The sequence below is a fragment of the Musca autumnalis genome, unplaced genomic scaffold (assembly GCF_047663935.1).
Source record: "Musca autumnalis isolate F117 unplaced genomic scaffold, ASM4766393v1 scaffold_4, whole genome shotgun sequence".
NCBI classification, from domain to species: Eukaryota; Metazoa; Arthropoda; class Insecta; order Diptera; family Muscidae; genus Musca; species Musca autumnalis.
This window is the reverse complement of record NW_027411977.1, coordinates 84,508,411-84,534,800: the sequence shown is the minus strand read 5'-3', so window position 1 is coordinate 84,534,800 and position 26,390 is coordinate 84,508,411. Positions and strand designations below refer to the sequence as shown.

General features: G+C 37.8%; 1 protein-coding gene across 33 annotated transcripts in view; it reads right to left on the bottom strand.

Annotated features, from left to right (window-relative positions):
- The window catches only part of Svil (Supervillin), a 1,126,087-nt gene that overhangs the window by 544,628 nt on the left and 555,069 nt on the right, over positions 1-26,390 (bottom strand). For all 33 annotated transcript variants that reach the window (XM_073980363.1, XM_073980344.1, XM_073980341.1 and 30 more), the window contains one exon: positions 8,163-10,029. In XM_073980363.1, the coding sequence (XP_073836464.1) occupies positions 8,163-9,037 (875 nt within the window). In that variant the 5' untranslated portion in view covers positions 9,038-10,029. The remainder of the gene's footprint in view (positions 1-8,162; positions 10,030-26,390) is intronic.

Below are 26,390 nucleotides of genomic sequence, written 5' to 3'. Positions count from 1 at the left end.
ACCCGATTTCATTACCTCTGAACGCCGCACATTCGTCAATCATAAGAAAGCTGATTGGTCGGGTTTCAGAAAGTTCACCAATCACCGCTTCAGAGAACTGCCCAATCCTTCTGATGTTCGGGTAGCGGAAAGGACGTTCCGAGACATCATCACTGCTGCAGCCGCTCGCTATATCCCTGCTGGTCGAATACCCGAAGTAAGACCAAACTTCCCACCAGAGGCGACGGGATTAGCAAATGAGCGAGATGAGCTTCGTCGAACCAACCTCAATGACCCCAGAGTCAGGGAGCTGACACTGGAAGTTAACAGGCTGGTCGGCGAGCATAAGCGGAACAAGTGGTTAAATCATCTGAAGAGTTGCAACATTGGAGACGCTATAGGTGAATTGTGGGCAACGGTTAAGTCACTCTCGAACCCTGGAAGAAGGGAAGATAGGATCTCAGTCACGTTTGGCGACGTTACGTTGACTGACCCGAAGATGTGCGCAAGGTATTTAAATCGACAGTTTGTATTGCGTCGCATCAGATCTCTTCCTGCCGAAGAGGAACCACCACAGTTTACAATGGATGATGTTGCCAATGGCATCAGGAACGCTAAATCATCCAAAGCGTTGGGCCCTGATGGAATCTTCATGGTAATGCTGAAGCAGCTGTACGAGCCGGGAGTGGAGTATCGCACTAAAGTTCTCAACTTGTCGCTATCCACCCTCATTGTTCCCAAAGTCTGGAAAATGGGCACTACGGAAGCACAAGGATGCCAGCAAAAGTGAATCGTACGGGCCGATTTCGCTTTTGTCGCCCGAAGCAAAGATCCTTGAGGTTTTAGTCCTCCCCAGTATCAGAAATATCTATCAAGTTGCCGATCATCAGCATGCATTCCGTAAGCAGCACAGTACGACAACTGCGCTGCACGCCATTACCACATATATTTGTCAAGGACTCAACCAGAGACGGCCGTGCGATAGAACAGTGATGGTGGCGCTTGACTTATCAAAAGCCTTTGATACAGTCAGGCACTCCACGCTGTTTGAGGGTATTGACCAAGCTTGAAACGTTGGATAGTCAATTATATCTGTGGACGCCAGTCGTACGTGGAATTCAGGAACAAGTAGTCCAAACTCCGTAGAGTGAAACAGGGAGTTCCACAAGGTGAGGTGATATCTCCGGAACTGTTTAACCCTACCTCTCCTGTATTCCGCCCCCTCCAGACGGCATCGAGATCGTAACGTATGCGAATTATTGCACGATCCTGGCGTCAGATACCTATCCTGATGACATCTGTGAGAGACTGAACAACTATTTAAGCGATCTTACCACCTTTTTCCATTCGAGGAATATGCAGATTTCCGTCAAAAAATCAACAGCCACCTCCGTTCACAGTTTGGAAGAGAATTGAATGTCGTGGTCGACGGTAGCAGAGTTCCGACCACAAACTGCCCCAAAATTTTAGGGGTCACATTCGACACTACTTTCAAGTTGTGCGCGCACGCCACAGCTATCTGCGACAAACTGAAAAGTAGGAACAAGGTCCTCAAGTCACTAGCCGGCAGCACTTGGGGTGCAGACAAAGAAACCTTGTTGACCACATATAAAGCGATAGGTCGGTCTGTGGCAAGCTATGCGGCGCCAGTTTGGTCCCCGGGATTATGTGATACGAATTGGAAAAAGATTCAAACCTGCCAGAATGCCGAACTGAGAACAGCAACAGGATGCCTCCTCAAGTCTTCAGTGGACCATCTATATGAGGAGGTAGAGATTCTTCCAGTAAAGCAACACAGTGAGATGCTTTCGTTGCAGTACTTGCTTGGGTGTTACCGTGAGAGCAATCCCAATCACCATCTGCTGGTTAGGCCCGACACATTCAGGCATATCAGTAAGGATATTCATGCTCTAGAGAGGTAGGTCCAACAATATAGGAGAGAACCCCTAGATCAACAGGCATATCATGCAGGTTTAAATAGTATCCACACGGATGCAGTTGCTAAGGTCATAAGCAAATATAATGTGAATAAATTCCACGAAATACATCCCCCATCTATCGAAGCTGAGGAGCGTCAGCTGCCACGACAAACTAGAGTAGTTTTGGTTCAACTACGCTCGGGATATTGCAGTCGCCTAAATTCTTAATGGGTGGAAATCGACCGCGCCGTGCAAGACATGTGCCCAGTATGCGGCATGGGCTCACACGACACAAAACACCTTTTCAACAGTGGATCTGTGGTTACATCCCATTGAAGCAACCACTTTCCTGGAACTGGTGACAGACCCAGAGCCAGATTGAACAGAAGAACGAACATACAAACATAATAATAAACACTCTTACAACAAAAACAACAACAACATTTCCTTTAGACAAGCGAGAAGTTGTGCCGAGGATTTGAATGACATACAAGTTTTTAAAGAAGTCTAGTCCGCGGTCAGCCGGACTATGGAGAAAAATACAAATGAAAAAATCAAACCCCATAATAATGACATGTTACCAACAAACAAGACAAGTCCGTCCGACGCTCGGAAGGAGTTCTCAAAGAAAATCCTGAAAAAACAGGAAATCCCTCATGCCAGACTTGGTGGCCTAGGAAAGAAAACGACGGACCAATACCAGGAAATGCAATATTTTGCAATTTAATTGAGACGGAAGAATATCATCGTCGCGGTGGCGCAGGAAACCAAGCTAGATAACTGCAGCTTCCAGCGTTGTGATGGTTACCATGTACTGGGGAAGGATCGCACCGGAAGTGGAGGTAGAGGCCTTGCTTAATGTATACATCCCGCCGATTAATAGCTGTACTCCAGGTTATAGGCCTAATAAAATCCCGCTTTTGCAGATCCACAGATCTACATTTTACACGGTCAATAATAAACCCTACCTGAGTTAGAGAAAAGTGTCACAGTTCTCCACATGTAACCATCGTGTCACCTAGTCCTACAAATTACGTCACCTGACAACCGATCATTCCTCTTGGGTCCGTTCCTCCCCCCATAATTGTTTCCATTACACTGTGCAACATTTTTAAGGTGATATTGTGCAAACAATTCGAACTGAGGATTTTTTGAAAGTACAGACCCAAACGACAAGAAACCCTAGTTGGGTTTTGTTGTGTCAGATCCAGCTCGGATTTTATGGCCCCATCTAAACATGGTTAAATATTGAGTTTTTAAAGAAATTCGGGGTTATATCTCTGAAACCAATGCGAATCTTCTTCTGACCTCTGAAGCAAATTTGTAGATAAGGACAAGAATACAATATTTGGAGAAATAATGAACTCGAAAAACTACATTTATTGCCTCAAATTTCAAAATATATGCAAAAATACCACAATTTTTATACATTTCGCACCGTATCTCCAAAACCGTTAATTTTTTCTGAATATTTTCTTTTGGAAAAATATTCCCTGGAATGTAATACACAACTCTTCAGAACATGTCATTGTTGTAAAATGGCTCTATCCCGTTGTTTTCAGTACATTTTTCAACCACGATTTAATAAAAATGTCAATAAAGTAGTGAAATCCGAAATGCGAGAATAAACTGTTGGTGTGAACTGTGTTTGAAATACGTATTGTAGAAGATATGATGCAAAATACCGCTGAAACAACATGAAGTAAGCATTTTAGAGTTTCGGATTGTTCTAAAGAATTGTTGAGAACTTTATTTGGAAGATATTTGCAAAATGTTACTTGGTTCAACTCCCAATAGTTTAGCCGATACTGACCAGAATTTCAGCAATTGTGTAAAATTTTCTATATTTTATAGATTTTGATGCCCTAGACGGAGTTTTTCTTATGTGGTTTCTTCAAAAGATAAGTTCTACTAGTTTAGGGCTACAATATTGTTAAAGACAGCACGGCCAAATTCCTATTCGTTTCTGAGATAAAGGCCTGATAAATGCAAAAAAGTGTAGATTTAGCCCGGTTTAGATGAGGCCATAAAATCCGAACAACTAGGGTTTTTGTAGTCTAAATATGTACTTTCAAAAAATCTATACTAGAAGTTGTTTGCATTTTCAGTGTTGCACAGTGTTATCAAACCGCCTAATTTCATCACCTCTAAACGCCACATTTCCATCAATAACTGGTATAGTTTCAAAGAGTTCACAAAACACCGCTTCAGAGATCCGCCCAAACATTTTGGCAACGGTCACTCTTGACCCTGGAATGAAGGAAAATAGAACCTCATTCCCATTTCGCGATGTTACCCTGACTGATTCGAAGAAGTGCGCAAGTTATTTTAGTCGACAGTTTGTCGAACACCACAATGGTGACTGGGCGAAGAGAAGTGTACTACGTTGCATTATAACTCTTCCTGCCGACGAGGAACCACCATGATTTACAATGGATAATGTTGCGAATGGGTGCCCCCGTGGTGCAATGTATGCACACCCGTTTTGCACTCTGAAGGTCGTGGTCGTTGCCACTTTTCAACGGTGGCAAAATACCCCTCAGTAATGTTGGCGACATTTCCTGAGTATTTCAGCCATGTAAAACTTCTCTACAAAGTGGTGTCTTAGACACGAGGTTTGGACTCGGCGATAAACAGTAGGTCCCATATCATTGAGCAAAATATGAATCGGGGTGCATTCATTGATATGAGAGAAGTCTCCCTTGTCCCTTTCTGGGATGTTTGTGGAACAATTATTTTAAGTTTGCGAATGCCATCAGGAACTCTAAATCATCCAAAGCGCTGGGCGCAGATGGGACATCCATTGTAATGCTGGATGAACCGGGAGCTGAGTATCTCATCAAAGTTCTAAACCAATCGTTGGAAAATAGACAGGCTGGGCGCACTACTGAAGCCAGACAAGAATGCCAACAAAGGTGGGTCGTATAAACCGAGGTTTCCTCTCCAACATAAGAAATAGCTATCCATTTGCCGATCATCAACATCGGTTATGTAAGCAACACAGCACGGCAACAGCGAGGACACCAGTCGAGGACTCAACCAGAGCAAGTCGTACGATATGAAAGTGTTGGTAGCACTTGACTTGCTATTTGAGAACATCAAACAGACTACCCTCCGGCCATGGTTGAAATATTGGATAATCAATTGTGTGTGTATGAACGGCAGTCGTATGTGGAAATCTGGAACAATAAGTCGAAGCCTTGTAGAGTGAAACAGAGAGCTCCCAGTGGTGGGGTTATATCTCTGGAATTGCTTAATCTCTGCCTTGCCTGTATTCCACCCCCTTTCAGATGACATTAATATTGTAAGTTATGCGGATGATTGTACAATCTTGACGTCGGATGCCTTCTTTAATGTCATTTGCGAAAATGTGGACTCCAATTTATTCAATCTTACCACCATTTTCAGCGCGAGTAATATGCAAATATCCGCCACTCTGTTCACGATATGGACGGCATAGGTGGGACCAGAATTGAATTTCATGGTCGCTGGCCAACGATCACATTCGACAGCATTTTCATGTCGTCCGCGCAGTTCAAAGCTATCTGCGAAAAGCTGAGATGAAGGAACAAGGCCCTCAATTCCCTAGCCGGCAGCACTTGGAGTGCAGATAAAGAAACCTTGTTGACCAGTGTCGCCCGCGAATATTTTCCTATCGCAACAGATCTCAGGTCTTCAGTGGGCCATCGGCCTTAGGCATGGGCGTGAGAGCCATCCTAATTACCATATGGTAGACAGGAACTCTCACCACTACCCAAAATACTGTACAGGTACGCACGTCTGCACCTTTCCGATTGTCCTGCTAAACCTACTCAACTAACTCCAGTAGCTTTGTGGAAACAATATATTCAAGTAGCCTAGAACTGGAGACGACCCAGATCCAGATTAAGCAGAACAAGTAAGAACGGCGTTAAGTTAGACCGATGAAAAATGGAACAATTAGTTTCCTTTCGTTTATGAAGAATACTAAATACCAAATTTCAGCAATTTCGGTAAAACAATGTGGCTAGCCTTCAAAATACCGAAATTCGGAAGGTACCGTTCTATGGGGGCTACATCAAACCGTTCTATGGGGGCTACATCAAAACGTCAATCTATATCTACACATTTCTGGCGGAAAGTTTTTAGACTCAAAGAAGACAAAATACCAAATTTCCGATATTTCGGCAAAACCTTAAAAATACCGAAAATCAAAATGTATGCTTCTATGGGGGATATAGGAACCCGAGGACCTATACTGATAATTCTCTTCTGGAATATTTGATTTATTTTAGACTAAATAACAAATTTCAATCTTTCGGTGGGATAATGACGTCACAACCTTCAGAATTACTAAAATCGGGAGGTACCGTTCTATGGGGACTATATCGAAACGTTGACTTACACCGACGAATTTCTGTCAGAAAGGCTTTTACCTCCAACACAAACTAAATACCTAATGTCAACCATTTCGGTGGGTTGCTGTGACCACAACCTTAAAAATACCGAAAATCGGGAGGTTCCGTTCTATGGGGGCTATATGAAGGCATGGACCTATACCGACAAATTTAGAGAGAACGTTGAATAACTCCAACAAAGACTTAATATCAAATTTTATCCATTTCTATAGGTTATTGCGGCCACAACCTTCAAAAAAACCGAAAATCGGGAGGTACTGTTCTATTGGGGATATGTTAAGGTGTGGACCTGTACGGACAAATTTCTGGGGGAATGTTTTATACCCACAACGAAGACTTTATACCAAATTTCATCAATTTCAGTTGAATATTGAGGCCAAGGCCTTCAAAATACCGTAAATCGGGAGGTACCGTTCTATGGGGGCTGTATTAAGGCGTGGACCTGTACCGAAAAAGTTCTGGAGGAATGTTGTAAACCCCCAACGAACCCTCAATACCAAATTTTAGCAATTTCGATGGGTTATTGTGGCCACAACCTTCAAAATGATGGCGTGGACCTGTACCGACAAACTTTTGGGAGGAGCCTCAACAAAGACTAAATACCAAACGTGAGCCATTTCGGTGGAATATTGAGGCCAAACCTTAAAAATACGGAAAATCTGAAGGTACCGTTCTATGGGGGCTATATGAAGGCGTGGATCTGTACCGAACAATTTCTAGGGAAAAGTTGTGTACCCCCAAACAATGACTAAGTACAATATTTCAGCCATTTCGTTGTGATAATGAGGCTAAAACCTTCAAAATAACCAAAATCGGATGGTACCGTTCTATTGGAGCTATATAAAAACGTGGACCGATATAGCCCATTTGCAAAACCAAACATCATATTAGTAGTAAAAGCTTCTATACCAAATTACAAAGCTCTATCTTCAAAATTGCGAGCTGTATCTTGATTTCAACAGACGGACGGACAGACGGACATGGTTATATCGACTTAGATTTTTAGCCTGATCAAGAATATAAATACTTTATAGGGTCTCCGTTACAAACGGAATGGCAAATTTAATTATGCCCTCCTGAATATGGTGTAGGGTATAAAAATGAACATACATACATAGCTGTTACTACAACACAATGAACGGCTCGGGGATCTTTTCAGTGCCGGTTCGGAGCAAGCATTCCGGTATGTGTTGCTCCCAAAACGAAGAAAACCTAATAGAAACATGTGTGTGCTGAGTTGCTAGGCACTGGTCGAAACACTCCCAGTTTCGGATCAATACGGTACTTTGAACCGCAACTCTGGGAGGTGCTCGGCGAAGTGGACCGATAAAGTAAATTTTCGAACTTGAACTTTATGCAAAGTTGGACCACCCGGAGTTGTCGTGCACACAATTCAGACAGACAGACTGACGGAAGTCTGGCTAAATCGATCCGACGTTTTCTGAAATGGATTTGGTCTTAGCAAATGTGGGGTCTAAAACTTTTTTTATCGTATCACTCCTAAGCCTTATATATTTCATATTTCTAAAACGTACACCTTCCCCCATGTTACACAACTCTATGACTAGCATGTGGAAATTCTAAAAATTCCCCAACTGAACACAACAAGTTCAAGGATAAACATTTGCATTGGAAAGAAGACCGACTGCTGATTTCCACAAGTGGCAAGCAGCAAAGAGGTTATTAAAAATATTTGCCGCAATTTTGTGTAATTTAGAAAAGTAAGCATGGCTAATACCAATGCCAGTGGTTTTGGCCATAAGCATGACCGGCCACGATGACGAGGATGATGATAATAATGATGGAACAGGCTTAAACATAAACAAACACACAATAGAAAGCAACTAAAGTCAGCAACAAGACTTACCTCTTAGCATTTGCAGCATTAGCGGATACATGAAAATCGTGACCGGCACCATTTAAATCATGATGATGTGAATGCTGTTGCTCTGATGCATGAGGAATTTCCTGGTGGTGGTGATGATGATGACGACGTTGCGTATGATCAGCAACGGCATCATCGTGATCATCATCGTATTGAGGAGATTGATGCTGGTGATGATGATGTGAATGGTGAGGGTATTGTTGCGGCTGCTGCTGTTCCTGCTGGTCATTTATTTGTTCAGCTGGTAATATTTGGACAGCACCGTCAGTGTGACGGCGTGGTTTTTCATCGCGTGAACGTCTATATTTACGTGAGGTACGTTCTGCCTTTGGCGATGCTGTTGAAGTACCAGCACCTGCTCCTACCGCATGCTCCAGAGGCTGGGCCACAGAAGGTGGCATTGGTTTCGTTGATGAAGATAATGATGAATAGTTAGCATTAAGTACATTATCACTAGCACTACTGGTTTGAAGAGTCTTTAAGGAGGAATCTTGAGATACTTTAGTGGAGGGATGTTGATGTTGATGATGCGGATGGTTGTGGTGATGCTGATTATTTTTGTTATTGTGATTTTCTACATTTAAACTGTAATCGGACAGACTTTTTAAGCCCGGTGGTAAAGAAGACGACTTTGCTTGCTGCGACTCATCCATGGGGAGGTGATGTGATTTTTTGTAATGACGTTGCCGCAATGTTACGTCGTCATTGCCCTGTAGCAGAAGGCTACCATCGTCATCATCATTGTCACTGAGATCATTGATAAAGATGGATGAAGATGAAGGTTTGTCCTTGCTACGTTTTTTCTGATTCATTATTCCGGAACGCGTTTGACTTGCCTCACCGCCCGGGGACATCATGACGCTAGTGCTGCTGGCGGCCTTAATTTGTTTGCTTAGCGATCTCGAATGTGAGCGACGAGATCGATAATCTTCGTGGCTGTTAGGTGCTGAAAAATCTTCGTCGTTTGATGATGAGCTGCCAATGTCCAGGCCCTTTTCCTTGCATATTATGTCATAGAGAGCACTAATGGGGCGTGATTCGCTGCGTACACGCACTGCTCTGCGACGATTACTAAAGCGTTGAGGATTACGACTGCTGCGTCCTCCTCCTCCTCCAGTGGCAGGTGAGTTACGCGGTGAGCCAATCTGTGTGGGCTGAGTAAATTCCGTGGCTTTGTTGTTGTTGTTGCTACTGTTACAGGGCTTAAAATTGGTACAAGCAAAAACTACACTACCATCGGCATTAGCGATCGGGGGAAGATCATGGGGACTGTTACCTTTTGCAGGGTTCGCCAAATTTGGTGATGAGTTCCCGTACGGATCGTTGACACTTCTTGGCTGTTGTTCCTCCCTTGGAAGACCGGAACCAACCCCACGAAAAAACGATGCACCCGATGTTGTCGAATTACCTTCTTGTTGTTCGGCACTGAGCACCACTTCTTTTGCTGCTGACCTTGGTGCTGGTGTAGGGGATTGCGGCGATTGTATGATGGCTGGAGCCACTGTGGCTGTTGCCGTTTTGGGAAATTGACGTTCGTCCTTTACCAGTTTCGATGGTGTCCTATAGACACTTTGATAGTTTTCATTGAGAGAATCCTTGACCTCGGGCGTGTGGATACGCAAATGTAAATCGGTGTAGTAGGCGGGTGCCGTATGATGATGGAAGTGCGGATGATGACCTTGGTAACGTTTGAAATTTTGTTGTTTCTTGAGGAGAGATTGTTGCTGTTGCTCTGATTGTGGATGTTGCAATTGTAGTTGTTGGGGATTTTGTTGTTGTAGCTGGCAGCTAGTTTTGGCAGTGGCTGATTCAGAACTTAAGTCATTCGCCGAGCTATCAATTGCGGATTCTGCGAAAGAGAAAGAAGAAGCAAAAAGAGGCAATGAGAAAAAGGCAAATTAACGAATTGAGAAAAAAAGGAAATGGGAAATTAAATTTGTTGATTTAATTAAATTTCTTTTGTTGTTTTTTTTTTTTAATTTGTTGAACACAGATATACATATGCAATGATTTATCATAACCTTTTGAACTTTTTTGCTAAATATGAAACAATGTGTGTAAATATCTACATGTGCATGTTGGGAATACCATAGTCCTTCCTACACAACTAGTATCTTTAAAGACAAAAAGTTCATTGTATAATGAACTTTTGCATATGTCCAAAGCCATAACGACAAAAGTCACAAGGGCAAAACCTGTGAAAACGTCAAAATATATTAAGAAGCGGAATCCAAGAAGACCAACCATTGGATATAGGTCATGTGAAAGGTCAAACTGTATGTTTGACTTTGCCATACATTTTATTAGGCTAATTACCAATATAAATTATTAAAAAAAAAAATGGACAGTGGTTTAGAAAAAGAAAATCTAAATATATTTAAATAGCCAATATAATTCTTATTTGTTTATAATTAAACACGAATTATTTCCCATATCGATTTGCCTTATAGACCAAAAATATGAATTTTCAAACAAAGGTTTCTCAACGACCTTAATCTTGAGAATTAACCTCAAAACTAGGTACGTTGAGCAATATCTAATTAAATGACAATTCTTGCAATTTAAATTCATTGAATAAACTAAAATCTCATTACTATAACCTTGACATGCATACAGGTGTACATAGTTGTGGCGTTGGAAGCAGTTGGGGGGCCCACAACCGCTATCAGCGGCACCCACATTATACAGAGGCCAGCCAACACTTTAAGAATAGTCTTTTGCCAAGTTTTTTTTTTTTTGGGTTTCAGTTTTTCAAATTTGTTCGTTTTTGTTTTATTTTCTTTTGTTCAACATATTTTTAACTGTAGGCTGTAATCCAAAGGCAAATAACAAACAACCCAACTGTTATTTTCATTAAGGTTTTGTAATTGACATTAATTAGAGGTTCGATTCCGGGGATTTCAATTAAACTATAGTTGAAAATGTCGAAATATGCTAGATTTACCACAATACAGAAGTTCTTCATAAGTGAATCCACTCCAACCTTAGTGCAACACAATATTATCATCATAATAAAGGTGATATTTTCCTCATCCATTGACGGGTTTTCCTTTTGGAATACGACTACACTCATACCTCGATTTGCGTTAATAATTGGTTCCGACGCAATGCGAAACAACGCAAGTCGAAACACATGTTTCCACATATTTTGAACAACTTCTTCACAACTTTCAAAGTCAGAAATATAAGTTATTAATAACGCAAATCGAATCAGTAGCGTAAATAGGAAAAAATCTATTACTTTTTTCTTAACGCAAATCGAAACAACGCAAATCGAGGTATGAGTGTACTAAAAGCGGAGATATTCGCATAAAAATAAAATTTTGAATTTTTGTCCACATAAGTTTTTTGCACATTCCGATTCTTGAATAACTCAATATGCTTCTTCCTTTTTGGGAGCCCTATTAACCACCAAAATATTGTGACGATCCTAACAAAATTGCGACTCGTAGCGTGACTACAAAAACGGGAAAAATTTTATTCTAGAACATAAAAAGATTCTAGGAACGGTCCTTCGAGCTGAAATTCACAAAAATATTAAATTATTTTTAATACACAATATATTAAATTATTAAATTTTCTCATCTCAAGGAAATTTGAAAGGTTTGTTATTTACGGATCTGAACAGGAAAGAATGATCTAAAATAATTGTATTTTGAGGTTGAAGAACCGTTCCTAGAATCTTTTTATGTTCTAGAAAGTAGTTTATTGAACTCTTAGGTACATTTTTGTAGTTGGCTGTATCCTTAATTTTTGGGCGGTTCGGTATCTGTGGACCGGAATCGGAGAATATTTTCAAAAGTTTTTGTCTATTTTCACATTTAAGAACATTTCGTATGTTCCAGAAAGTTGTTTGCTGATATCTTTGCTAAATTAATGTGGTTCACTGTGTTCTTGAATTTCGACCGGTTTAGTATATATGGAGCAGGAACCAAGAAAAGAGAATAAAGAATGGCATTTGATTTGCTATTTTGACCATTAAGAACCATTTCTACAGATTCAAGATTCAAGATATATTTTATTGAGACTTTTACACAATTATAAGGAAATATTTGACGTATAACAAGGAGATATTAAAATTTTAAAGTATTATTTTAATTCGTTGAGAGGTTAATAGCAACTTGCTTCGTAGAAGAGTTTTCAAAAATGAACATGTATTAGTGGTTTACCAGTGTTTGCTCCCGACACTTTGTCTAAAATAATAGTGGCTATTTCCATAAAAACAACTTAAACTAATTTTACTTAATACTAACTTAAAATTAAAAAAAATAATAATAATAATAAATACAAAACGAAATCTTTTAAATATTAAAGATGCAGAAAAGAAAAAAGACTAGCCTCTATGAGAGCCAGGAGTGGTGTTAGTGTAAAAATCAGCGAGGAGCAAAGATGTTGGATTAAAATCATTCGGTATATTTTCCCTTATGATGCCAACAGGAGACAAATAGTTGGTATCTGACCAGCTAAATTCACGTTGGTGATTGTAAACGTCTTTAACCAATGTATTTTCGTGATTGGACAAGCTATCAACAAAATTTCTAAGATAGTTAAGTGCATATAAACCAATAGGTATAATGGAACATTCAGAGTAAATGTGACAATTAGAGTATCTTTTCGTAGGATTCTGAAAATTCTTATTCACACACATCCTGAGCACCTTTCTTTCACAAACCTCAAGCTCTCGAACAACCGAAGGAGAAATTCTAAACCATATTGGAAAAGCATACAATAAAATAGGTCTTATGCAGGTCTTGTAAATTAAGAGCTTTGTCTTAATAGGCGTTGCTTTATTGCACAAAACACCGGCAAGAGCTCCTTTTGCTTTATTTGCTTTACGTAGTAATATTCTGGCGTGTTCATTAAATTTGACTAACTTATTGAAATGAACACCCAGATATTTAAAACTGTTCTTAAACGGAATTTCATTTCCATTTAAAATCAGTTTCAAGGACTTACTTTCAGGCACGACATATCTAGCACATTTTCCCGAAGCATTTCTGAGACACAAGGCTTCGCATTTTTCAACATTAATCTTAATTCCCCAGGAAGAATAGTAGTCGCTAACTACAGAAAGGTGATTTTGGACTTTGGATAATGCAACTGTGGGAGACTCGGAATGTGCATATAACAAAGAATCATCTGCGTATAAAATACTTCTAGAATCATCACAGATATGTGGGAAGTCATGAATAAAAATGGTGTACAAAAATGGAGCCAAGATAGATCCCTGTGGAACCCCGCAATGTATACAACCAAGTGTACTTATATTACCATTAAAGTCCACAAAGAATTTCCGATTATCGAAAAAGCTGCAGAGAAGCTTAATAGTATGTCCGTTAAACCCCAGGTTTACCAATTTGAAGAGGATTCCGTTATGATAAGCATTGTCAAATGCTTTCTCGATATCTAGTGACACAGCAACCGTACATTTACGTTCTCTTAAATTCCTCACGACATCGTCGTGGAATTTCAGTAATGCATGAGTGGTTGAGTGCCCTTTTTTAAATCCAAACTGGTACTCTGGAATATATCCTTCTTCAACTTCATTCCGCATCTTCCCTAAAATTAGTTTTTCGAATAATTTCCCTAAATTCGAAAGTATTGATATTGGGCGAATATTATTAATATCGCAGTTGCCAGGTTTTTTAGCGATCGGAACAATTTTTGCTATTTTCCAATCATTAGGAAAGTAGCAATTGTTAAAGCAATTATTAAATATTATGGTTAAAAATTCTAAAGCCAAAGAGGGCAGTTTTCTTATAATATAATTGGACAGGTTATCGGGACCAGATGATTTTTTATTATTCAATAATCTTACTTCTTCTACCAAATTGCCTAAAGATGTGAAATTTGAATTTGTATTGCTCAACGAACCAGAATTAGAATCAAATACGCAAATGGACTCAGATGTATTAGATAGACTACTTCTAATAGTCGTTTCTATTTCTGAAACATCCCTGTTCGGAACTGATGACTGATAAACTGAAGAAAAATGATCCTTTAAAATATTAATCCCACTCGAACCATCCATTATTATGCCGCCCGAGGAAACTTGACTCAAACAAGACTTGCGCTTAGTTCCAGTAATATTGTAAATTTCTCTAAATGCATTAGGTCCAGGTCTAATTTTTTCTAGACGGCTACTTAAACGTTCGCTCTGTTCTAAACTTACTTGTTCTTTGATTATTATTCCAAGCAACTGAATTTGTTTCGAAATAAAGACGTATTCAGGATTACTTCTACTTAAAGTTCTATTATAAATACGTTTTAACTTTCGTTGCATATCATACTTTATCTTAAATAATTTACTTAAATTTTCGGAGACAAAAAATTTCTTATCTTTTACATATGTCAACGAAGAATGTCTATTAACTGTCTGACTGACTATGGTTGCAAAATCAGAAATATATTTGTCGATCTCCAAATTACTGAGGTTCCGGTCAGTAGGTGGATAGTTTTCTGACAAACTTATAGTTATATCCCTCTGAAAATTATTCCAATTTGTTGACTCAAATGATCTATAGGTACGAGGGGTTTTTAGAAGGAATTCGAAATCGTTGAATAGAAGCTGAAGTTGTAATGGAAAATGGTCAGAAAAACCAGATAAACATTGTGTCTTATAATTAGGATTAACTACATTAACAAGGTTAGAGCTAACTAAAAAGTGATCTAAATGTGAAGAACCGTTTGGATACGTTGGTTTGGCGTCACAAATCCTTGTAAAGTACAAAGAATTGTTCACCAACCAATTATTTAACACAATTCCATTGGAATTGGCAAAATCGTCGCCCCAAACAGTGGACTTGGCGTTGAAGTCTCCTCCAATTATGACACCATCAAAGTTATGAGCAAACATGCTTATTGAATTAAGACCATCAGAAAGTGAAGCTGAATTAAAGTTCGAAGGCCAATACACACATCCAAGAAGTAAATGCTTAATAGTCCCGTTGAAGTTTAAATTAACTTTTATAAATAGGCTTGGGAAATTTAAGCCAGGAATTTCAACTCGTGTATAAAGTATGGAATTCTTTATCACAATTCCAATACCCTGAGCCTTGTCATCTCTTAAGAATGAATACTGCCCTAAGTTAACTCGCTTTCGAAAATTCAAGTGGGTTTCTTGAATGAAAGCAAAATCAATATTATTATCACGTAAAATTTCACATAATTCTATTCGTCTACTAGTATCCACTAGGGATCTAACATTAAAAGACAGCAATTTCATAGTCTTATTAACCATAAGATTGTGAAATTTCTTTCATTAACAACAAGCAATCGTGTTTTGCTTGCTCTTTTGGCAAAGTTTTATAGTTAAGAAGAAAATTTTTAATTCTGTCTTCTAAAGACAGTACCTCGGAACCACAAAGGACTTTCGCTAATTCCAAAAACTCCGCGATTAAAGGGGAAGGTTTAGGTTTGTTAACAACATCTGAAGAGTCTTTTCTAACAGTATTTCTAAAGCAGGACGCAAACGATTTTCCTGCACTAACGTATCCTGACTGATCAATAGCACGATAAACATTCTCCGAAGCCAATTTCTTTTTTTTTTCTTACTTTCCTCTAGAAGTCTGTTTCTGTACTCCTGGTACTTTTTAAAAGCAGGGCAACCCCTCCAATTTGCAGGATGGCCCATATCACCACAGTTAATACACTTAGGAGCTTCTCCATTCTGACCTTGCACACAGGCACCTGGTTCGTGGGACGAATCACATTTTACACAAGAGAATGGTCTGCAACAATTCCTAGCAATATGCCCCCATTTTTGACACCGTTTGCACTGTATTTCCTTAAAATTGGAATTAGGATGCTCCCAATAGGCAACCTGATCCAAAACCAGTTTCCTGTGAGCTATATCAGCAACTTTCTTACCGGGGAATAATGTTACTTGGAAAAGCCCAGTATCATAGTTATTACGCTTAGAGTGTGCCGATTGAAATTTCACGATTGATTCAACAATACCAGGGTCGGAAATATCGAGAAAAGATTTAACATCACTCTCTTGGGTGCCGAGAGCAAGCCCACGTAAAATTAAGGTAACTCTCTTAAATTCCTTTGGTGTATACGAATAAGAATCCTTACCTTGTTCGCGCAGTATATGCAACATTTCGGAATGAATATGTGGATCTTCCAAGTATAGCTTGCTTTTAAAACGACTTTGGTTAACAAACCTAAAATTCACCTTGGGAGAACGGGAATTTAGCTGATCAATCATGCCTTTAACATCAACATTTCGCAAAAAGATGGGGGGACAGAATTTGGTTGAAACAGATTTGGGTGTTTGTTTTTTTGGTGGTACATTAAGTTTTGCTTTGGGTGACGGAACATTCAAATCTCCTACTATAAAGTCTTGTAAAATTGCAAATCTGTTTTGCCCTAAATTAGAGTTCACATCTGCTGCATTGACTGTTTTCGCCATTGGCCCATTTTGAGGCACACCAGTATTTCCAAGGAACGTAACATTTTTTTTATTTTCAACTAAACGAAAATCTTCGTCATCGGAATTCGATTGCGCCGCTAAATTATTAAGTGGTTGATCAATATAATCCATATCTGAGTTAATTTCTGAATCCCGAGGAATCAAAGATCTTTCATCAAAAATCGCTTGATGCAACGATGATTGTTGAGGCTTATCGACATGTTTGGAAAGATTACCGGCAAGCAAATTCTTATCCGGCGGCTTTTTAAGCCCAACCGATTTGTACTCCTTGCTCATTACGGCTTTGTTCGAGGGTCTTCGGGATTTATCAAAAATTTCCCAATAAAATTAAATTCAATAAATTTTTTGATTAATGAAAAAATTAAATATTTTCCAGAAACACGTCTACTTCGTTACGAGTACGATGGAAAAGTCTACAGAGTTCGTATGTTCTAGAAAGTTGTAACTAAGATCTAACGTACATTTTTCTAGTTGGTCGGTTTGATATCTGTAGACGAAAATCCGAGAAAAATTAAAAGGGAAATTTGACCTTGACGATTTTGACCTTGAAGGTGAGGTTGAATGGATTTTATGTGTTCACAATTATTATTCTTTAAGACTAGAGCTACAAATTTTCTTCTACGAGTAAACCCAAATACTTGGCGGTTTAGAAGATATGTGCCTGATAAAATGATCCCTTTTGACATTAAGGCCTCAGGTCTTTTGAGGCCCATAACCGCGAAAGTTGAAGTTGACTTTTTCTCCAGATACGTTTTTTGCCCATTACGACCAAAAAACCATTGCGACCTATAGCGTTATTACAAAATTTAGATGAACAGATGGACAGACGGACGGACACACATATCCAGATCGACTTAGCTCGTCGAGACATTCATTATACCCTACACCACTATGTGGAAAGGGTATTATAAGTTTGTTTTGGGAAAAATTCATGTAACATCCCGAAATATTCGCCGGAGACCCCCAATGTGGTATACCAATCATCATATCTCGACGAGATAAAGCGATTTTGAAATGTGTGTCTGTCCGTCCGTCCGTCTGTCCATTATAAATTGTAATCAAACTCCAGGCCGCAATCATGGACCGATCGTCACAAAATTTTGTATGGAGGTCGGGTTCAGACCAGAATAGATCCCTATTTTTATTGTTGATGATCGTGAAATATTTAGGGGGTGAAATGGACTAAAAACATATTACTATTTATCCAATTTTGTATCGGCTCTGTAAGTCGCAATAATAGTGCGATCAACGCGAAATTTTAAATAAGGTAAGAGTATATGGCGAAAAAGAAGCAATTTAAGATGGCGATCAGATAATATTTAGAGGGTTAAATGGACCACAACTTTTGTGTGAAAATTGTGAAAATTGTTAATATACAGCTTATATTTTTGTTCCTGAAAGACACATTCCCCCCTCGTGAGTTATATTTGGAAGACGATCTCTTGACCTTTCCATTGATGTCAATTATGTTGATGTACGTGATCAGATAACGGAGTTACAGCAACGAAATTTTGCACGAGGTAAGAGTTTCGGTTGAAGGAAATGTCTGTAATTTTGCATGATGATCTGATATTATTTAGCGGGTGACATAAACCATTACATTTGTATAAAAAATATACAAATTTTATTTTTGGTCCATATTTTAATTCCTGGAAGGCATATACCGGCAAAGTAGCCTACATATGGAAAAATAACTACAGTACTTTCCCCTTGATGCAAATTGCAGAAATGTGTCTGCTAGATAACGCTGCCTAATATATAATATATAATCACGGTGCGCCTTAACTAATTTTAAATGGAAGGTGCTTACACCTGGGAAGTTTTTGCAGATTCTGAAACTACAATGCTCAAAGATGGGAAATATCGAGAAACAAAAAAAATCGCCGGAGGGATTTTCAAATAAATCGCAATTTAAGTTCACAATTTTAGGAGTTCTTTAGGTTTACACGATTTTGCTTAGAAACCGCGAGTCCTATGTAAATTGGCCTAAACAAATGTTGTAGCTGTGAAAATTCTCCCCAAAATTGACCTTTATGATATTTTCGTAGGTTTTATCGTTTTTGAGATATAGAAGTTCAAATTGAGACAATGCACTGACTGTATCGCCTCCTTATAAAACAATGCCATTACTGCAATTTCCCAAATTAAACTTATATATCTTGAAAATGGTACAACCTGGGAAAAAATAAATCATCCAATCTTGAAGAGAATTTTTACAGCTTCAACATTTTCTTTAGTCCCATTTTGATATGACTTGCAGTTTCCAAGCAAAATCTTGAAGACTTAAGATAAAAACCTAAAATTTTGAACTGAACCTCTATTTCTCAAAAACGGTAAAACCTACGAAAATATCATAAAGGTCAATCTTGTGGAGAATTTTCACTGCTACAACATTTTCTTAAGGCCCATTCACATAGGACTCGCGGTTTCCAAGCAAAATCGTGAAAACCTAAAAAAACCCTAAAATTGTGAATTTTGATCGCGATTTATTTAAAAATCCCTGCGGCGATTTTTTCTGTTTCTTTCATTTTTCTTATCTATGAACATTGCTGTTTCAGAGTCCGCGAAATCTTCCCATGTGTAAGCGGTTTTCATCAAAACTTAGTAAAGGCGCACTGAGCATGATATTGTTTTATAAGGAGGCGATACAGTCAGGGCATTGTCTCAATTTGAACTTCTATATCTCAAAATCGGTAAAACCTACGAAAATATCATAAAGGTCAATCTTGTGGAGAATCTTCACTGCTACAACATTTTCTTAAGGCCCATTCACATAGGACTCGCGGTTTCCAAACAAAATAGTAAAACCCTAAAGAACCCCTAAAATGTTAACTTAAATCGCGATTTATTTAAAAATCCCTCCGGCGATTTTTTTTTGTTTCTTGATATTTTTCATCTATGAGCATTGTAGTTTCAGAATCTGCAAAAACTTCCCAGGTGTAAGCACCTTCCATTAAAATATGGTTAAGGCACACCGTGTAATGTGTTTTGTGTAGAGAACCACAATTTCATCCCATGCTATCTATCATCTATCATGATAGAGAAATTTTCAGATCAGTTGTCCAATTGGATTTTTTATGCAAATATTGCAGCATGGGGTCGCCTCGCCACCTATTTAATACCTCAGGATTTTCAGTAAAGGGGATACATACAAAATATTTTTTAAAAGGGGATTTTCTGATAGGTCCAAACTTTTCACATCGTATTGTTTCATCCGGTCATGCATCAGGTTGGAATATGGACTATATCGGTCCCGTCCTTCGAGTACCTCCCACACAAAATTTGGGAAAAGTGCAGTTTAAGGACTCGTATCGGATCTATTTGAATTTTTTTTAAGAAGGTTCTTTTCACTGTCCCTATTGCAACGCTACAATTTTTCCGGGGTAAGTCCATACTTCCTGAGATAATGGTCCAAAAGTTCCTGCCGGCTCCAACTAAAATTACAAATTCGAAAAATAATTCTTAAACTTTTTCAAAAATCAGAAGGTAGCTTACTAAAATTGATTTGGATTCCGGATTCCACGTATTTTGAAACAAACTCGGGATACAAAATCAATATATTTTTATACGGCGTAATTATTGTGTTTGTTTCTTTTTTGGTTGGGGGTATATCACCATTAGCGCAGCTGACTTATACTATATTCTTTGGTAATGTAATTGAATATGAATAATTTTGGGATTTATAAATTTGTTTGCATGCAAATTATTTGGATTTCTATTCATTATTAGTTATTTCTACCGGTACAAAATATATTTTTGATATCATAATATGTACCCACAATGAACTATTTTCGAAATACCCTGAAAAGCACAAAACTACGTGCATTATATGAGGTACAAGTTTACAATGCACAATAGATCTTCAATAAATTCACAATTTTCCGAAATATCAACTATCAGAGATATAGCAAATTGCATCGTATATATATTTATATATTTATTTTAAGTTATTCCAAAATGGAACCTGATATTCAACGACAATTTGAAAATGTAGATGTACCAATTTTCGAATATTGTTTAGAAATGTATAATTTATATAATTTTCCACAAACATGCTAGTAGAGACAAGGGAGGTTTCTCTTGTATCAATGGATTCATATTAAGTTATTGATATGTGACCGAGTCCGAAGGGCGTGTCCTAAGTTGCTACTTGTAGAGACGTTTTTCGTTGAAAATTTGATGTGGCCATGCCTGGGAATCGAACCCGGACATTCAGCGTGCAAGGCGGTTGCACATAGCTAATTCCTAGAGGTTGTGGTGTACGGTATCACATGGTCGGCCCGTCCGACTATAGCCTTTGCTTACTTCTTTTGGTATATATAAGTATGGGTCTACGACCATTATTTCGATGCGTTACAAACTTTTTGGCCAAAACCAACTTATAATACCCTCCCCACATAGTAGTGTAGGGTATAAAAATACCTTTTGAGCCCGAATAATTTTTTCCATACATAAAATCGATGCGGATTAGCCATATGTAATAATTTTAGTTAATCAGGAATAGCTACAATTGAAATGATTAATTTTAATTCTTTTGAAAATGTTAGGCACATTTTTCGTAAAAAAAATACTAGAACAATTCTCCTTCGTCCTAAAAAGACAATAATAAATAAAAATCTTCACAGCAGAGCCCGGCTGCCCTGGCTGAGGTTTGAACCTGGGTCCTCTCCAACAAACAGACAATGTTGTCGAGATCTCAGCGTTCTAAGCCACTGCCAATGTATCATATCAACAAACTAGTCGACATGATGCCAATGTATCATATCAACAAACTAGTCGACATGATATCCAAAAAACTTCAAAAACTGAAGGCATTACAATTCATGAAGGAAACCCCCCTTCGATTGTATATGTGTATGTATTGATAAAATGATTCCTAGACAAGACACTAGGGTGACTTGATAAAGAAAAAAGACTTCAATAAATACTTCATAATTACAAAATTGTAAAAATGTTTGTATAAATAGAAGTTATCAAAATCAGCCTTTGTCTTCTAGCCATTAGCATTCAAATACGCCTGATGAGCCTGGCTTAAACCACCAGGCGAAACGATCGTAGCGTAATGGTTGAGTGTGTGGTATTTCGCTAGAATTCATTTTTCAATACAAAACTCCTTAGGCCATGTTAGCTCGATTAATCCAATTAATTAAAAAAAAAATTCTCATTTTAGTTTGCCATCTCTGACATTTGTTGTGCCATCATTGTCGCCGTGCTTTGGTTTGGTTTTTGTTGTTTTTATTTTCATTTAGAATTATATACAATTAAACTAATTTTATTTGAGTTTATTTCATTTTATTTTTGGTTAGATTTTCGCATGTCATTGTTGGGTTTCGTGACCAAAAAGAAAAAAAGAGAGCACGCAACAGCAAGAAAATATAGGTATTGAGGTAGAATTTTATTTTGGTATTAACGGGCCCATATTGAAGAACATGACATACATATCTGTCAGTATAGAGACAGAATGCCATCGTGTATCTCTATTTCGATACAATACAAATTGATTCGTTACAATCTGTAAGATTTTATGGTTTAAAGTCCAAGGTTGGCAGACAAGTAATGCCGGACAGATAGCATGAACCACAACGAAAACCCACAAAAAAAGAAATCGAATACTTATTGTAGGTGGCAGTTGTTGGTTGAATGGCTTAGACCTAATTACCAGTTAACTATTTGTTTGTTGTAAAATAGAATATTAGTGTTAGTGTTAGGTTTTAGCTTTAAAAAGTTTAAAAAAAATATTTCTTTTATCCTCAAAAAAAATATTTTTCTTTTACATTCACTGATGCAGCTAATTTTATTCCATGGTTAGTATGAAACCCTTTCGAAGAACCATTTAACACCTTTTTTCATGAACTGTGACAATTTCAAATGATTTTATCACATTGTAACAATTGTTCACATAATGTGACACAAAAAAGCCAACACGTTACATTTTCATATTGACTTGCAGGTGTCTTAAGCGGTGTCATTAGAAACCTCATAAAATCTCAAGTATTTTGTGTTTAGACTAAAACAGACATTTTTTCGGAAGAAAGAAAAACACACTTTGTAAATATCGCCGAGTACTCGGAAACATGTACATACATATGGGTGCTTTTTCATATTTTTTTAAACATTTTTATTTTGTGTGTATTAGGGTAGGTGTAAAGAAAAATAAATAAAACCATCTCATGTTTATTCCGAATGGCTGGATCTTACATACTAATGGAAATCACTTATTTGAAATAAATATATTAAAATCTTTCTATAAACAAATAAGAATGTATCAGTCATCTGTGCTGTCGGAGATATATCCTCATCCTCGGCTACATAGGGGTTTTTCGAGTTTTTGGACCAATTTCTCAGGAATATGGATTTGCCCCCGAACAAAATTGTACTGTATTTCCTACGACAGCATGCACAACATGTTGCCAATAATTTAAAAACGACCCCAAACGGGTCATTAAATAGCACTCTTTCTAAACTTTGTTTGGCGGGTACCCCACACATATTCGGATATAATTCGAGGCTGTATGGAATAATACGATCTACAACGTTTGGACCAAATCGGTTTCTCCCTTCGAGGGTTATCTTACTTTCTATTCTCTTCAGTTGGTACCGGCAGACTATTTTTGGAGATTTTGGGTCATTATCTCAGGAGGTATGGACTTTCCTGAACATTGCTGAATCGAATCCAAATTGTCTGAATCAGATTTCGTTCAAACATACTTAGGGTCTAAACCCATTATTTCGATGAGGCACATTTTTGGTTGCATCAAAGTGTATATCGTCACCTGAAATGCTCAAAGGCGTAACCCTTTGAGGCTTCAAAATGTCAGCATCAATTTTAGGTGGGTGCACTGGATATATCGAAAAATCATACACTAATATCATGTTGTCCATGATGTATTCTGTCATTCTTTCTTTGGACATAGGTCAATAAAATGTACGGTTAAGCCAGAAATCGGAAGGGAACATAAAAAAACTTGTTGGCTTCAACTCATTTTTACCCCTTTTTCTACATTGATGCCAACACTGCTTCCACATAAATTAATTTTAATGGTCCACACTATGAAAACCCTCCTAAAACACTTCAGTTCGCGAATTCTGAAACGGTGAAACTCGGATTCATCGATTGTAAAATATTTTTGGTATTTACCATATACCCTCTATATCCTAAAATCTGAGGGTATAATATAAGTCAAATATGTTGGTAATTGCGTCAGTTGAGAAGGGCAGGACCGATTTAGATAATTATTTTTTAAATAAAATGTTCGTCATAGTCCAACATAGGTTTTTGCGAAAAGAAAAAACTGACCATGCCCACATTATTATGTTACATCTTCAAAAGTTTAAAATTTCCCCTTAAGTTTGAGGACTGTTCGAATTGTATTTGAATTTTTCGTCGAAAGTGGACAAGTCCATGCTTCCAAGTTCTAAAAACCACTGGTTGGCACGATACCGATAGAAAGGAATGACTCCTTAAAAATGAATCTACATCCAATGCCATGTGTTTCTATAGAAAGATAAAAGTCACCCCATAAAAATACGAAAAAAACCAAAATATCCTTCTAATGGTGAAGACCTCCGATTTCTTATAGTGGAGTTTTTAATTATGCACTTGCAGATTGCCGCCTTTAAGGATGTCTGATAGAGTAGGAAAACCGTCAGATGAAGTCATAAGTTTTCAAGCATGTATATATGACGGCTTACGGATGCATCGACATGTTGCTGTTAGTGAGTCATAAACGGTTTATAAAAAGTCTCGGGAAAGGCACCAGATATTTTGCAGATACAAAAAACCGGCTATATTTTCACGTAGATTAGTATTCAAAATTGGAGAAACAAATGTTTCGTGAGGATTGGAAACCTATTCTTAGTTGGGCTTTTGGGACAAATGTTCTGTAACGAAGTGGTTATTTGGCTGAAGCAATTTTCCATTCTTAACGGAAATCTATATTAATAACTAAAACAATTAAGAAAGTATCAGAAAGCAGTGCGGACAGAGATATCTCCCCAGCCTATAACCAACAAGAAGAAGCAAACATAATAATTATGTCTTGTATAAAATATGCTGATGTTGTAGGCATGGTTTCATAGTCGGATTCGGAGTCTACGAGTCGGAGTCGAGCAATTTTGCTGGAGTCGGAATCGGAGTGTGTGTCGAAAAAATAACTCGACTCCGACTACGGGCAAAATTTTGTCCACGTTATAGAAATATAAGTTATATAGTATATAGTTATATATAGTATATATATATATATATATATATATATATATATATATATATATATATATAGTATATATAGTTATATTATATAACTTTAAATTTTAAAAGAAAGGTATAAGAAAGCATATATGCAAACGGTATATTATAGTTAGTTAAAGGACAATTCACAGGATATTTACTATCATTTGAAGTGTAGTCTATTCATCCCTATTTTGTTGATCCAATTGATTCTTTACATGTTTGCAAACAAAAGTAAAGTTCTATGACAATCTAATTAAGATTGGACCTTTAACCTCTTTCGTCAGAAGTCTTACTGGTCTTCTCACAAAGGTCTATTGGCATTATCATCTTGTTTTTTATGAGAAGTCATCCTTGTCTTCTATTAAAGACATTGTGATCTCTATGGGAAATCTTACTGAATACCCTGTGACACAAAATGGAAGTCAAGATCTGGGGTTTGAAAAAATTCTTTCCGGAATGAAAGCCCTGAGAACCCCAACGGATCCCATAGCTGACATTTCTGAGTTCTGAGTGGTCAATGTTTAAGTCGATCGGAACAATATTGCCTTAGTATGAGCATTGGATGGGAACAATTTATTTTATTTTTTATGCAGCATATAAACTTTGTTTTTCTCGAAATCGGCCACAAAAATATATGACAATTGGTTTATTAGTTTTCGAGCTAGAGGGTTCGTAATATTTTTCTCTTTCAGATGAAGAAACAAATCTGCCAAAAAGTTACGTAGTTTTCTCAAAAAAAAAAATCATGAAAAATGACTTTTATTGAGCTTTACAACAGGGGGTCTCCTTTTAAGGCTAAGCACACTAAAATGTTGGCTTACATCCAGTTTGAAACTTGGTCGTGAATTCCTTATAGTTTTTATTGCATGTAGTCCTTACGATTTGTATTGCCCCATCATTTTCACATATTTTGAAAGCTTAAAGATATTCTCACGCGGAAGAATTACGCCCAGAATATACTAGTGCAAAAAACGGAAAACCGACAAAAACTTTCTAACTTTGCTATTTTTCAATGTAAGATTCGGCAGAAACAATATTGATATGTTCGAATGTATTCGAACGAATGCCTTTTCTAATGAATATGTAAGGAAAAACTAACACATTAGCTTATATAGGCCAAAATATAGGAAAAATTTAAAAATTTGTGCGCATTTTATTCATTTTTAGTGGTATAGGAATTCACTCTCGGAGTCGACCCGGAGTCGGAGCCGGAGTCGTGAAAAAAACTCTGGAGTCGGTGTCGGAGTCGAGCCAAAAATACCTCGACTCCGAAACCCTGGTCGTAATGGTGGCAGCAAATAGAAGTTGTTACAACAATAATCAAAGGGATTCGAGAGCAGATCCTAAATTAAACTTTTCAGAATTTTTTTTGAGTCAATATTGGAATCTCGTCTCTGTCTGGTGGAAATTTTAGGATGTGCAACGTATGGACCAAATCGATTGCTCCCTTCGAGTGTTAACGAACATTTTCGAACTTTTGTGGGGGAGGTACCTGATGGAGTAGACCGATATGGCCCATCTTCGAACTTAAACTAAGTTTGGA